Source organism: Aotus nancymaae, unplaced genomic scaffold (assembly GCF_030222135.1).
Source record: "Aotus nancymaae isolate 86718 unplaced genomic scaffold, 86718_ANA_hifiasm-v0.15.2.pri h1tg000108l, whole genome shotgun sequence".
NCBI classification, from domain to species: Eukaryota; Metazoa; Chordata; class Mammalia; order Primates; family Aotidae; genus Aotus; species Aotus nancymaae.
The window spans coordinates 12,477,769-12,493,601 of record NW_026988523.1 but is presented as its reverse complement, the minus strand read 5'-3'; the positions used below and the strand labels follow the sequence as shown (position 1 = coordinate 12,493,601).

Sequence of the window (15,833 nt, the reverse complement as noted above, 5' to 3'; positions counted from 1 at the left end):
GGCCTCAGGCTTAGTGATGTGCTACTGCAAACCTGCACAACAGGGAGTCCCTGCACCACCACTGGCTAGAGAGCTCTGGCTTTCTGACCATGGGACTGCAGCCCAAAGCATGGAAGGTGTCCAGCCAGCAATCCAGAGAGATGCAGCCCAAGGACCACTTAGCACCCTTTGGACGATTTTAGGGCTGCTTCCCAAATTATTCTTCCCAACCAACATAGGCCAAAAAACCATTGCTGGTTCCTTGAAACAACCAAAACTGTCCTCCACTTGAGTCAGCCAGGACAGCAGAGAAATCTTTCTTTCACTATTAAGGGGACGGGTACACTTGCAAGCTCATCTAAACCAACTCCCTCAAAACAGACTCCAAATATTTCACCCCACAAGGATGGGGAACTCTGGAAGACTGGCATTTGCCAATACGGCTGAACAGACTGCAGGTGTGGAATCCAAATGTGTCTGCAAATGTTTACTGATTGTCATTCTGTTCTCCCCACATTTAGTTTTGCTCATTTTGTAGCCCACAGCCTATCTTGTGGAATAAATAATACAAGCAAATGAAGAAGGCACACTGTGCACCAAGGGGACTCATCAGGCAGTCTGCAGCGGTGCCCCAGGGCTACTCAGCTCAGCCTCAGTCACCTGCAATGAAAACCACCTCTTGCCATCAGCGTCAGCGATACATATGGGACTTAAAAACCAAAACAAACTCATATTCTCTGCTTTGTAGGAAAGAATTCATATTTTCACAGCAAAAAAAAGGGGGGAGCATTTTTAATATCAAACTGTGGCCATCAAATTGTTCACTGACCTTTAATAACTGACCTTTTCATTTTGAGATATAGGGTTCAGTAAGGGTAGTCCAGAAATCACTTCTATTTTACTCAAGGGCTGTGAGGCCTCTATCTCAGGAATCTCAGTTCTGGTGAAGCAGTGTTTTGGGAGGCATTGCGTGAAACACACCAGTTGGAGCAAAGTTCCCAAAGGCCAGGGGGGCCTATCACAGTCGTCTTGTGCTACCAAAGCACTGAGCAGCCAAGCCCATAAGCAGAACAGGAGGGGAGAGACCCAACAAGCCAGCATCCCTAGAGCTCTAGGCCATTACCCCCTGTGCTGTGTTCTGAGATAAGGCTGCTCTCCCACTGCTTCCCCAGGAAAACAGTGCCCTAGTGTGATCTCACAGCCTTCTAGGAATCAGCGGAGGACTTCCATTGAAAATAATGGAATTCACATTGACATACTTTCGATCCTTAAAAGGCAAGTCTCTTTTGATCCTTGAAGATATTCTCTCAAGCCAGGAGGACAGGTAGGGTGGGGAGGAGAGAAGGTTAAAAAGGAGGATGATCCATTTCATCGAGCCAAGAGGCTGGGCTAGTTGGAAAGTCGGGATAGCCTACACTGCTTCCTGTGGAGATGTCAGAGGTGGGTCCCCCAGCCATGGTTCTCAGCGTCTGGCTTACTCCCTGCCCTGCATGCGCAATGATGCCCAAATTACTGTCCACCGTGTAATCCAGCCCATTGAGCAAAGGAGCGTGGGATGGCAGGGACGATATGGAGGATGGAGACTGGGGGATTCCAAAGGGGCTCCCATCCCTCAAGTCCTGATAGGATTGTCCTGTCCCGTCCATGGAGAAGCTCCCATTCATTAACTGTCCGCCTGTAACGTCCCCCACGTTGCCATAAATCCTATTGGTGTGGCCAAGTTCTGAGAGAATCTGATCCTCTGTGGACAAAAGAACGGAGATTTATTGTCAGCTACCAGGACTCCAATGGTCCCCTGCTCTTCACAACCTAGGAATACATGTGACCAGGAAGACGCCCAAGGATGGCAGCAGACTTGCAGCCAAGCACGGGTCAGACACACCGATATGGCGGCCTGACATCCAGAGGCCAACCCAGGTCAAGGAGAAAACCAAGAGACACCTGCAAAGACTAAACCCCAGGCCCCAGAGGGATGGACAAATGTTTGCTGAGCTTGTTGGTCCCAAGTGGCTCATGTGCTAATACCCTGAGGAGGATGCCTAAGACTGGGCGGGGCAGATGTTCTCCACATCACACATGGAAACTACATGCTGGTAAGATTTACTCTGAAAGCTTTCAAGCTGAGAAAGGGCTTGGTTTAGTTGGTTGGGAGGCAAGCAGGCCCATATGGTCAGGGCAGCTGAGCACCACTCTTAGACATCTGTACAAAATCCTTCTGGCCCTATTTGAAAGAGAGGTTCAGCATCAAAGGACTTGGTTTCTGTCTGTATTCAATAAGCTCTGCACTAGGGACAAAGAATTGACTTGATTAAGGCAAATGGACCTTCTTGTTTCTTGAAGAATTTCATTAAGGGGATCTAATGGAATCTTTGCCATTTGAAAGAATTCATCTCTCCAACAGAGGTGAGAAGTTTTAGTCTTAGGAAATAAACGATTATATAATTACCCAGAGAGACCACTGATAGGTCAGCTCAGGGACTCGCCTGCATCCAACAGAAATGAGCTTAACAATCCTGTATGTTCTAGGTGGTGACTTCAGCAGCCCAGATGAGATTAAGTGGCTTTCCACATCCCGCCGAGAAGCCTAGAAGGTGAGCATTAGACCCATGAGCTCTCCCCGGGGCCCCACAGCTCTGCGTTCTGAGAGGAGGCTGACCTCTAGGCCTCAGCTGACCTCTGGGCTGAACTACAGTCCTCCCAGGGCATCGTGGTCCTGGCAAGCAACTTGTTCCATCCTCTGTCCCACAGATTTCTTTTTCTGTTTCCACCTGGGCCTATGCACCAATCCCTAAATAAAGCCTCCCCAGACTAGGCTTCAACACCCCATCCCTTCTGAGGCCTGCCCCCGTTCCCCTCATAAAAAGAATGGTGGGGGGAGCTCATGCTCTTTAAAGGGGACAGGAAGGTAAAGGCTCCGCTCCGCTGTAAAAGGACTATGAGTCAGCCTTTTGCCCATACCTGTCATATGACCAGGCCTCTGCAGGAGCCACAGGCTCCCTGTAGGAACAATCAGGCCTTCCAGGTAGACAGATGTGCCAAGCTTTCCCCACGCACATCCACAGTCAGTTGTGTTCATCGATCCCCGCTACACAGTGAGATGGGCAAAGATGTGGTATTCCCCATGGGAATACCGGGGCTCAAGAGAAGTGATAGATTTGACAGAGCCGCGCTGGAAACCAGGTCTCTGATTGCCAGTTCGGTACTCTTCCCCACCGCCCACCCACCCCAGCAGAAGACCTTCCACATCTGAGAACTCAGTAACTGAGAACACTTATTCTTTGCAAACAACCTGAGGATTCACAACATGCAGTAATTTGTAATTTTGCTGATGCACGAATTTGAATATAGCGCATGCTGCAAAGCTTGTGTGCAGGGACAGGATGAAGTGAGTGGTGGGGGAAGGGATTTTTGAAGTGAAGCCAGTTCCCCGTCTCACATGCACTCACAACTCTGATTTCCCAGGAAAAAGGGCCTGTGGCGCGTGTCCTCCCCACCACCCGGACTGGAGGAACGGCTGGCTCTAGGGGACCTTGGGAACAGGCCAGTGTCCCAGCAAAGGGAAAGAGGCAGGAGAGGGGCTAGGGGCACAAAGCTGGGACCGGGTCATCTGTTCACAGCTGTGTGGGCTGATTAGGGGGAGGCCATGGGGCCACAGAACAGGGCCTGGCCCAGTCCCAGCTTCCAGTCCAGACCTCAGCAATCTTGTTTCCTACTCCTGTCACATGGTAAAGGGCCACTACCGTTTCCCCCCTCTTCACCACAATTCTTGAGGAAAAGCCTGTGTTCAGGAGGGAGTTGCCAAGGCCTCAAGAAAGATCCCTCCTGAGTGCCAGGGATTACGGATGCCCAGGGGACTTTCCTAAGGCCTCGGCCTGGCCCCTCCAGCCCTGCTCACCTCGGAAGCTCAGCTCACTGTCACTAACCCCACAGTCCTCGGCAGAGCTCTCCTTCTCCTGCTTGCTGCCGCCCCGGCTCCTCTTGACGCTCTTATAGAACTGCCCCCAGCGGTGCCGCCCCGCATCCTTCTTCAGGCGTTTCTCTTTGGCCCTTCTGTTCTGAAACCAAACCTGCCACACAAGCACAAGGGACATGCTTAGGGGGGTCCACCATGAATCCAAAGCCCCCAGGACCCCCAAGGTGGGCGGCTGGAAGCAGACTGAAGCAAGAATGGAGCTCTGGTCTGGTAGTACGATGCATCCCTGCCCATTCTCCCTGGCCTCAGAACTCTGCCTTCAGTTCTGGCAAAAGCCCTGGGGTTGTGGCCCTGAGCCCAACTACCAGTGAGGTGATGTCACTCATGCTCCCTGCTCAGGACACCTTCCACCCCTGTCCCAGGCCTGGGATCCCCCGAGGGCACAGGAGTGCTGGCATCTCACCTGTACGACCCTCATGTCCAGGCCTGTCTCTGACGACAGCTGCTCCCTCACGTGCCGGGCAGGCTTGGGGGAGTTCTTGTATGCATTCTTTAATGTCTCCAGCTGCTTGGCTGTGATGGTGGTCCGTGGCCGCTTAGCTCCAGCCTCTGAGTCATCTGCATGGAAAAACCACTGCTTACTAGGTTTGGCCTATCTGCAGCAGCTACGCCTCCTTCCCCACCCTCCTTCCTCCCTTTCTGCACCTAAGCCTGCCTGCTGTAGGCAGGGCAGTGGGAGGCACAGGGAACATCAGAGTGGAGGGGTTCCCCACTCCCGCAGCACCAACTCCTGCACCACAGGCCTTCCCAAGCCACTGAAAGGGGAAGACCACAGTCCTTTCTCCGCTCAGCTCCCTGCCTCTCCCCTCCCATGCCAGCCCAGCTGCACAGAAGTCCCAACAGATTGAATGAATGTACCCAGTTCCACACGTGTCCCTGTCATGACAAACACGCTGCTCGCACATCCTTGTGAGATATTGCCAGAGCTGTGAAGGTGAACAGCCAGGGTGAAGTCTGCATTCAGAGCCACCCCGGAAGCCCTTCCCTGTCTCTCATCAGGTGTCCCCCATTTCCCCACAGCCGCGTTGCCTTTGCCCTGGCATCACTGGGCTCACAGCCGAGGGTGAGTTCACACACCTAGGTTTCTAAACTATGGGTGAGAACCCACTCGTGGGCTGTAAAGTCAACTTAGTGGATCAAAACTAAAAGAAGAAATCAGATAAAGAGAATGGAACAGAATAATAGAATAGCAGGATCGCTTCATGAACCTTGTTTACTTTTTACTGTATGAATGTGTATACTAAGATGAAATGTAAAGTGAGTGTTTTTACTGTGAATCGTAGTCAAAATTTTTTGAAAAACCCTGGTCTAAGGAACGTGCGGGGCAACACATTGACTGATCAACACAAAGTCCTCGACAGATTTTGAGCGAAAGCTCAAGTTCCTATTAAGGTCTGGTTGGTTCCATTTAGAGTCAGGCAGAGAGAGGCGCGGGTGTGTCCGGTGGCACAGGTAAGTGGGCACAGGTAAGTGGGCACAGGTAAGTGTCCGGTGGCACAGGTAAGTGTCCGGTGGCACAGGTAAGTGGGAAGGTTTGTTTCTTCTCCCAGCACTCAGCTCTCTGCCCTTTTCTGCATGGTGCCCCTGGAGCACACAAAGAATAAAGTCGGCAGCTGGCCTGGGCCGCTCTGCTCTCTGCTTGCTCACCTGTGTGCCCTTAGTGTCTCTGTGACATTCCTGACTTCCTCTGTCTCTGCTCTGTTCTTTCCATTCAAGAAATCCCTCTCTCAGGAACAATAATAGCTGACATGTGTTAGCACCTACCATGTGCTGGTGTTGACCAAGGACTTTCTATGCATTTGGTCCTCACCATCGACAGGGCTCTCCCTGGCATCAGCAGACCTGGCTTCAATGTTCTTGCTGAGTGAGTGACTTGGGCCAGTAACGCACCTCCCCTTGGAAGCCCAGGGTACAACACGGCTTGCCCTGGCCTTGGCAGGCACTAGAGGAGTGAAGCAGCTGTGTGCCCAGGACGTGCATGCACAGTGAGGGGGACGCGCCCCGTGCCTTCCCTTCTCGGGCTGTTTTCTTCTCTCACATGGCCACTCATCCTGGAACTGCTGTGGCCCAACTCCCTCCCTGAAGCCCTGGACCTGGAGGGAAGGGATTCTGGAGCCCCTGCCACAGAGACTACACTACTCAGAGAGTCATTCCAAAAGACAAAGGGAAACCTCCAAAACTCCTTCCTTTTCATTCTGAGGAGTCAGTCCCTTCTGTGCATATTGGTAGAGTCTAGACAGGAGTGTCTGATGCAGCCTTGACTTATGCAAATGGGAAATCGTGCACTATATAGTCATCATACAGAAAATGTGAAATAATGCAATCACCAAAAATGTTTTCATTCCTTGAGAATCACTTAATTTCAAAATAGCTTGGCCTGGGGAATTATAAATTGTTTGCCACAGCCAGATGACAGCACCACTGGGATATACCCATCATCCTGGGTGGTGGCCTGTGGTTCTGCACTGCTACTCACACGCACAGGACTTTCTTCTTGCAATGATGGGGACTAATATGCTGTTATTTTAACATTCACTGTTATTATAATTTAAAATCTTTTTTATATCCTATAACAATGTCATCCAAGTATTCATTAAGTAGCAGTGGCAGTGCTCGTGCTGAAAAATGTACCCAAAAATCAATAACTTTGGTACGGAAGTTAAATGTGATAAAACGCTTTGAGGAAGGCCAAGCGAGACCATGATACCTGGGGCTGTTAATTTAGGAGCGAGCATTCTGCAAGGTATTCAAGATAATGCTGAGAAAATAAAAAGTAGCATTAAGGTAAAGATACACTTCACTGGTTATGGATTTGTGTGCTCTCAGAATATACCACCCCCCACACACACACTCCACATTAATTCCTATGGGAAAATTAGTCTTAAAATATGTTTTGAATGATGCAGGGTCTCCTAGAACTTGTCCCTGGCATAAAACACAATCTCATTATATTGAAAATGCAAATATCCAGGGAGACGGAACAAGTGAACAAAATCATTCACACTAAGGTGCAACTAACTGCCATTAGATTCTTTGTTTAGCTAATGGGAGGGAACTATAAGCCTGAAGGAGGGTGGAGAGTAGCAAGGAGGAATTAAAACCACCTGAAAAGACAGCCACACATTCTTCAGTGGACAGGTCCCCTGCTGCTCCAAGGATCACTGATTGCCCAGGACCGAGAACCCTGCCTCGCTGACAGTAGTGGTGGGGTCGGGGGCAGGACCTGGGGAACAGGCCAGAGGCACTGTGTAACCTTCATCTGCTTTAAAACCTCAAGCGCACCTCGCTTTCCCGTTTGCACTTCTCTTCCACATTGGTCTCTTACTTGACATCCCATTTCACAAGCCTCATCCTATATAAACCTCAGGAAACAGCCCTACGTGGCAGATGCTATGATTCCCCCATAGAGCTGAGAAGCCGAGGCTCAGCCAGTTCTACAGCTTGCCAGACCTCCCTGTGTCGGGGGATGCCTAGCTGGCTTGTGACAGCAAGTCCAGCATCTTCCCATCCTGCAGAGGGCTGCTATGGTGCAAATATTCCTTGATAAAATTATGAGCCCCACAATGTCATTCCCACGTCCCCAGCCAGATTCTGACCAATCTACATTTTTCTCCATCATCTCTTGAACCACCCACAACATCAGGAGATGCTGATTTGAGAGTGTGCAGAGTTCAAATGAGGCCTATGACAGGGAGAACCAGCTGCAAGCCAGGGGAGGTCATGTCATCTTAGTATCTCTAGTGAATGGCACCAGACTTCCAAAGGTGTCTTGGTATCTCAGAGTCCATCTGCTGTGCTGGTTCATTCCTGACAAACTACCTTAATCTTCCATGACATCACAGCTGACTACAAGGCACTAGAATGGAGTGAGTTTTAAGACACCAGAGCAGATTAGTACATTCAGGCAAAGTGCCTTGGGATGGGTCTGCAGAGGCCCCAGGTCTCTGGAGGAAGGAGGTCAAAGGCCTCTGTCCACCCTGAAAGCCCAGAGCTGTAGGGGCAGGGGTAGTGGAGGTCCTCAACGAGACAGGAAGCCCTACACCCTCCTGCTGTGGACAGAAGCCAAGCCCAGCTCCAGTGGCTCACCTAAAGGGCCCTTATGAGTCCCCTCTGCTTCCTCACTACCACAGCCCCCTTACATTTTATACTGTGTTCATTGAACACAAAACTAATTTCTCCATGTATTGATCAGATCTGTATAACACACGTGTATGGGTCCAGAAAAGATCTAGGAGATACATGAAATTGTTGCTGAATTTTTTTTCTCTCATCAAACCCAGAGCTACCAACAAGAGCTATTTTGCACAGTAACACCCTGAGTTGATCAAAATTCTAATCAAAGGCAAAGGACCTGGATGTTTTGTGTGTTCATGCATCTGAGATTATCAGGTTAGGTTTGCCCAAATCCAAATTCAGAGCCAAGGCCTGACCCCCTGGACCTGTGGGCACAGCTGGGAGTGAAAAGCCAGAGGCAGGGCTCCAGGATTAAGTGTCGGGCTTGGCCTTGTGAGGGGAGCATGGGGAATGTATCTGTCTGGGCCCTATCCTGGAAAGCCCTCGGGCTGCCCAAAAGCATGATGTGCAGGGTGAGAGCCGCTGCTGCTGGGCCAAGCCAGGCCTTTCCAGGTATGGCTGCTAAACGTGGGGCCTGACTTCAGCCACCACCGTGCAGAGCTCTTGCTGCCACCACAGACAGGGGCCCTGGAGCAGTTGTGGTGAAGTGGGTGGGGGGAGCTATGTTGCTGAGATGGAGCCTCCCTGAATCCGGCGTGTGTCCTTCCCCTTCACCTAGCAGACTCACTGGGCACTTGCTGCAGAAACACCAGGAGCCGCTGCCCTGGAAGAGCCCACAGTCTGAGAAGGGAACAGAATACAATTCACTGAAATACCAGATGTGTGAAGTATGCGGAAGCCAGTGCTAGGCTCTCACCAAGGCCCTTTGAGGCATGGGGCTGCTGAGAGGTCCGTGTGCACCCTCATATGCAGAACTAAGCGGCAGCCCCACGTGTCCCCTGCAGACCAAGCTCCCAGTCGCCCCTCAGCACCCTATCCCTGGCCCAGGGAAGAGGGCCGCCATGATGGTGACAACCAGGTCCTTGACTGCTGCTGAGCCCACCACGGAAACAGGCAGGCTCTCAGAACCACCACTTGATGAACATTTCCATGAAGCCAGCGAGCACTAATGGCCCGGGAGGTGTTCAGCATTAGCTCAGTGTGGAGATCCGGGCCGCTTCTCAGAGGCGGCAGTGGAAGACTAGGACTCCGAGGCCTGGGCAGGTGGGACACCATGAGAAGGGCGCCTCAGGCAGAGGCCACAGCCCAAACGAAGGCCTGGAGGGGATCGTGGGGGCCATGCTGCTTACCGTTCTGCTTGGCCGTCTCGTAGTCTTCCTTGCACACTAGCCGCCCGTCCTCCATGAGGTAGAACTCGTCCCCCGTGGCCAGCTGCCGGGTGCAGATGATGCAAGCAAAGCAGTGCAGGTGGTAGACAAAGTCCTGGGCCTTGCGGACCACCTGGGTCGGGGGGATCCCCTGCTGGCAGGCCGTGCATTTCGTGCCGAAGCGCCTGTCAGGGCAGCAGGAAAGGATTAGGGCACACGAGGCGGGGGATCTGGCTTCCCCCAACTTCCTGGAGCAGCCTCCCTCCTACCCCGCCACTCTGAGAATCGATGGGCATAACCCCGCAGCCACCCAGAGCTTACTGTCTGGTCCACTCTGCCTCCCTCTAGCTTCACTGCTTTGTGCCTGGGACTCTCAACCACCAAAGAAGGGGCTGATGAGAACTAGAGACTCCCTTCGGTACCTTTTCCAAAGCTGATACCCCTGGATTCCAGTTGCCCGATTAACACCCCTCAATTCACAGGGGCAGCAGGTGGACTTTCTAAGCCCCTCAAAGCAGGCTGTCTCCCCTCCACCTCCTGGCTTCCTCACCCTTATGGTTGATCCCAGAGGACATCCTCACAGGGAACTGTGTGTGCCACAGACTGATGTGTAGAAAGCACCCAGCAACACCTCACACACTCCCAGGGAGGAAACCCTGCCTGGCCAGGGAACAGCACGCTCCAGAGAAAACACTTTGTCAGCATCTTCCCTTAACAGCTGTTCTCCTTTGCCTCCATTTCTCCCCTCACCTCCATCCTGCACACACAAAAGCCCTCCGTGCCTGCCTCCATCCCCTTATGCACAGTCCTGGGGCATGGTGGTTTGGGGAAGACCCCGGAAGCTGCACTTGTCAGCCCCTACAGCATTTGGGGTAAGGAGTCTGCAGACTGCAGTTTGGAAAATGCTGCTTCAGACCTCTCCTTGCAGACCTCTGCACCTTTCCAGAACAGCACCAAGGCAAGAGGAAGCCACCAGCTGCCACCCCCTGCCAAGGCCAGGAAGGAAGGAGAAATTGACACATTGAAAGTATCGTCCAGTGGGGTCGTTTCTACTCCCTTTCCCCACGCTGATCATAGAAACAGGCACACCAGCGGTCATAGGAGACGAGGGAAATTTGGGGGCTAGCACAGACAGGGACAGTGAAAGAGGGTGCCTGGCTACAGGTGAGCCTTCCCCGCTTCAGGAGGGAGGCGGGAGGCATTGGGGAAGCAAGGGCAGAGTTTAAAACAGCAATCAACCTAATTATTCATGACATTTCACACAGCAGAACTTTATCTTCTTCAGGATGAAAGACTTCGCCTAATGGATCTGGGGAAGGTTTGATTTTAATGGTCCTTTTAACTAATGCTTATAAGGCAGCCTGATTTCCCCTGAAAGGACAGTACATATTTCATCCACATTAATACCAAATAAATTAATTATGGTCATGGCTATCATGATGAATCCCAGATTAATGCAGAATGATGGGTCTCTTATGCAGTAATGATACCTGCTGAGGGGGCTACAGGGGCCCGTAACAGGCATGGCCAGCTTCGGCCTGAGACACCCCCCACCAGGGACATGGCATCCCACAGAGAAGTGGGGTTCTCTTAAGTCTGCATGGGTAACCCTGAAAGTGCCTAGAGTGTAGTTCAGGGGATGCTCCTCTGAGATAGGTATAAGGGTACTGGGGTATCAGGGGCCGAGACATGGCTTAGGAGGACCCCAGGCTTCTGAATTCCTGGAATGCCTCTCGGTTTTCAGTTCTTTGGAGTCCTCTGCCTGAGGGTCGAGATAAACCACCTGCTAAGCTGTTCAAAATTGTGCCTCAGGAGGGGACCTGGGCTTTCATCAGATTCTCAAAGGGATCCAGGACCCAGGAAAGTAGAGTTAGTATTTGTTGAATAAATAAATCAGGAGATAAAGCACCATACTTTCAGAGGATGTGCACAGAGATGGCTGAATCTGAGGACACAGAACAAAGCACGAAGTTGGCTGTGGATGGTTCTGGACGTCCCAGAACACAGGTGAGAACCAGATCCTCCACGACTGCTGTGGAACCACGTCACCTGGACCAAAGAGGAAGGCTGCCAGGCACCCAGCTCCACCGCGTGTGCGTGTGTGTGTGTGTGTAACAAAGAGAGCCTACATATGTGTTATTAGTGTTTTCAAAAGGCCTATACATTTAATATCGAATCCTGACCAATTTGCAAAGCAGGTACTAAAATGAAACAAGGCACCGGGTGCGGTGGCTCACTCCTGTAATCCCAGCACTTTGGGAGGCTGAGGCAGGAGGATCACTTGAGCCCAGCCTGAGCAATACGGTGAAACCCTGCCTCTACAAAAAAAATACAAAACATGGGCCGGGCGCGGTGGCTCACGCCTGTAATCCCAGCACTTTGGGAGGCCGAGGCGGGTGGATCACGAGGTCAAGAGATCGAGACCATCCCGATGAAACCCCGTCTCTACTAAAAATACAAAAAATTAGCTGGGCATGGTGGCGCGTGCCTGTAATCCCAGCTACTCAGGAGGCTGAGGCAGGAGAATTGCCTGAACCCAGGAAGCGGAGGTTGCGGTGAGCCGAGATCGCGCCATTGCACTCCAGCCTGGGTAACAAGAGCGAAACTCCGTCTCAAAAAAAAAAAAAAAAAAAATACAAAACATTAGCCGGGTGTGGTGGTGTGCACCCGTAGTCCCAGCTACCCGGGAGGCTGAGATGAGAGGATCACCTGAGCCAAGGGAGATCGAGGCTGCAGTGAGCCGAGATCGTGCCGCTGCATTCCAGCCTGGGCAACAGGCGAGACTCTGTCTCTAAATTAATTAATTAAAAGGAAACAAGGCCTTCATCATGCTTGTTGCAAACCCTCCCCATAAACCACCTAAATCTGGAGGATGTGTCCTAACCAGAGTTCCAAGGAGAGGAGGGCGAGGGGAGACCCGGAACAGAGGGAAGACCCTTCAGCAGCCTCCTCCACAGGAGCCACCCTCTCTCCCACTAAAAAGCAGGCAGGGGCTTTCAGTCACCGGAGGCCCAGTTGACACCAGCGCACCAGAGACATGAAAGATAACGGGGGTATAAATTTAATCTACATACCAACAGTGATTCATGCATGAGGCAGGCAAGTGCACGAGAGAAATGAAAAATAAATGGACTTCCCCACCAGCGTGTTTCAGCAATTGAAGCAATTTTCCTGATTGTGGGATTTATACCGAAGGGAAGTGGAAGTGGCTCCTCGTTACCTTTTCCCCTGGAGCACAGCCAGCAGGACCCTCGCCGCGGGAGCCACATGCACCCCCTCGGCCCACAGGGCTCCCCTGGCCCAGCCCGCAGAGCACCCTCCACCCCATCTCCAGTCAGAGCCAGTGGATCTAGAATAAAGGGCATCCTACAGGCATGTGTCTGTGATGGAGACACTGTCCCATTCCCAGAGCTTAGAACAGCCACAGTCACAGGTGAGAAGGCCGAGGCCTGGCAGGTCACATGACTTGTTCTGCGACAGGCAATAATGGGACACACGGTCATGGCTAGAATTCCCTGGCCCCACACGAGGTCAAACTGTGAACCTGGCTGCTACACAGAGAACCAGCAGTCTAACCAACTGGACCAAATGTGAAGGATGCTGGGGTGAAGAGGGAAGGGCCGGACTCCAGCCAAGAAGAGGGCTCCCGAGGACTCTTCCAGACAGCACCCCTTAACACCAATCACCAGGCACCCATGCAGGGGCGTCAAGGGCACTGGCCTCACCCTTCAGAAAGACAAGCCTGCTGCCCAGTCCTGCCCGGCCAGGCCTCTGGGGACAACCAGTGCCCCCAGGAGAGCAGCTGGAGCTGATCCAAAACCACAGAGAAAATGCAAGGAAGGACTTGCTAATGGCTCATCATTTTCCTCCTCTGACCAGCACCACTGGAAATTCTCTTATCCCTGCCCAGCACATAGTAGGCAAGCCACAAAGACCCAATGAATGAACGAATGAATGAATGAACGAACGAACGAACGAACGAACGCACGCACGCATGCACGAACGAACTGCTTCCTAAAACGTGCCTGAGTAGTCGGGAGGCTTGGCTCTCCATGACGGCAGCCCCCTTTTTTTTTTTCCAGTTTGGTATTAACTTTATTCTATTTTTTGTATAACTTTAAGTACATAAAGGTTTATTTCCACAGGCCTCAGGAAATGGGTAGAAATCACAGGATATTTTTTGGTGTTTGTCCTAGAGGGAAAAGACTGAAATTTACATTAGCAGTGCTGTACAAGATTCTTCCATAAATCAAGACCCACAACCAGCCTGCAGTGGAGGTTTGTCCTCTGTTCAGGTGCTGGACAGGAGCCAGAGCTGACGAGCATGACTGGGAAAGGGAGGCAGTGAGGACAGGGGACAGGCACCCCGCAGGGAAGGAGGATTCAGGAATGCCAGACTCCTTGGAATGGCGCGTTGCTCTTCCCTTTTTTTTTTTTTTTTTTTCCCCTCTCTTTTAAAGTCATCTCTGTAGGAAGGTGCTGGGCAGGGATCCCAGAGAAAAAAGGCTCCAAGACTCCTTCAACCGCCCTGGATGAAGGGCACTGCCACAGCAGCTAGGACCGGAGACTCTCCTCCCTCATGGTCAAGGCAGACCCGGGACAGAACAGAGAATAAAAGGAATGCTCGTAGGAAACTTTTGCGTGGAACGCGAGATGGCCCAGCCTCAGCCTTTGGTCCAGTGCAACCCTTGCCTCACTTGTCAACAGTGAAAAATTAGTTTGGTTAGAAGAACCATCTGGAAACACACCAGCTTCCGCTACCTGCATGCTCATTGTTAGAAAAAGATTAACCAGTGTGAGCATTCTGATCTGTTCATTCCTGGGACTGTTTTCTTCCCAATAGACTGTTCGTTGGTAGAGTAACCCCCAAAAGCTCAAAGCTAAAATGCATCATCAGTCCCGGTCAGCAGTTCCTTAAGAATGGACTGGAGGTGGCCGGGCACGGTGGCTCACACCTGTAATCCCAGCACTTCGGGAGGCCAAGGTGAGCAGATTACCTGAGGTCAGAAGTTCAAGACCAGCCTGACCAACATGGAGAAATCCTGTCTCTACTGAAAATATACAATTAGCCAGGCATGGAGGTGCACGCCTGTAATCCCAGCTACTTGGGAAGCTGAGCCAGGAGTATTGCTTGAACCCAGGAGGCAAAGGTGCAGTGAGCCGAGATTGCAACACTGCATTCCTGCCTGGGCGACACAGCATGACTCCACCTCAAAAAAAAAAAAAAAGAATGGACTGGCAGCGTGGTTAGGCTGATATGGAAAAGCTGCACCTTCCTGCAGGAGATCAACTGACCTTCTATACCACCCTAGATCTCAGCCTGAGGTATATCAGTGCAGGCAGGTAGCTGTGCATCTCAGAGCAGAGATGCAGTTTTCAGCTGTTTTCTTTTTCAGGGCTGAGGGGATCTCACTCGGTTGCCCAGGCTGGAGTGCAGTGCCACAATCATCGCTCACTGCACTTGAACTCCCACAGTCTTCCCACCTCGGCCTCCTGAGCAGCTAGGCTCACAGGCACACATCACCATGCCCAGCTCATGTTTTAAAACATTTTTTGTAGTGATTGGGTTTTGCTATGTTGCTGAGGCTGGCCTTGAATTCCTGGTCTCAAGCGATCCTCCCACCTTGGCCCCCAAAGCACTGGAATTACAGGTGTGAGCCACTGCGCCTGGCCAGAAGCTTTTCTAAGAAGCGCATTAAGTCCCGGGTTGAAATGAGGCCCATGGTTCACTAAAGCACGAGAATTTCTATCCCACTTGCTGTCACCATCAAACTGCTTCCGTGACTGTCTCCTGAGCTCCCAGCCTGAAAGGTGGGCACTGTGACACCTTTTAACAGATGAGAACCGGGGCTCAGAGAGGCAAGGTGCCAACCCTCAGCTCCCATGGGCAACAAGCAAGAGAACTGGGGCTTTGCAGTTGGTGCTTCTGATGCAACACAGTGGGCATCAAGGGGGCAAACTCGGCCTTGGTGCCCTGACCTAGACTGGAGCTCGAGGAGAGGGCCTGTCCCCCTCACGCAGCTCTAAGCTCCCAAGCATGAGGCTCCCAGCCCTGCAGTGCTGGGGTGGCTGGGGGAGCCCTCGCCCCCTGGCGTGTTAACCCCAACACGCCTAACTGGCCCGCTGCCCACCGGCCACATCCGCCAGCTGGCCCGGGTGTGGGCAGGGAAGAACTGAGACTTCTTGGCCGACTCTCAGGGGCCACTCTTGGCCCCAGGAGGGGACCAGGCCTTGTGTGCCGAGTCCCAGCCTCTGTACCTGAGCTCCGCCTGAGCTCCTGCTGCTGCTGGTCTGTCCACCCCGCTGCTCCCGACAGCCTGGCTGGGCCACTCACCAGGGCAGGACAGGCTTGAGGGTCTGGACCCTGTAGAAAGGCGGCAGCAGGCAGGCCCTGCAGGCACCGAGCCTTCTAGAACCAGGGGCCCATAAATCCTACACCCTGGCTTTCTGGCACATTCCTGATAAGTGCCGACCTCTGAGCAAACCCACGTGCTGTACCA

General features: G+C 52.2%; 1 protein-coding gene across 1 annotated transcript in view; it reads right to left on the bottom strand.

Annotated features, from left to right (window-relative positions):
* Positions 1-1,289: 1,289 nt before the first annotated feature.
* Positions 1,290-15,833, bottom strand: part of LHX4 (LIM homeobox 4) — a 39,868-nt gene continuing 25,324 nt past the window's right edge. Inside the window, exons 4-7 of the mRNA XM_064370808.1 lie at positions 9,316-9,518; positions 4,356-4,510; positions 3,875-4,046; positions 1,290-1,720 (exon numbers count right to left, since the gene is read on the bottom strand). Of these exons, the coding sequence (XP_064226878.1) occupies positions 1,326-1,720; positions 3,875-4,046; positions 4,356-4,510; positions 9,316-9,518 (925 nt within the window). The 3' untranslated portion in view covers positions 1,290-1,325. The remainder of the gene's footprint in view (positions 1,721-3,874; positions 4,047-4,355; positions 4,511-9,315; positions 9,519-15,833) is intronic.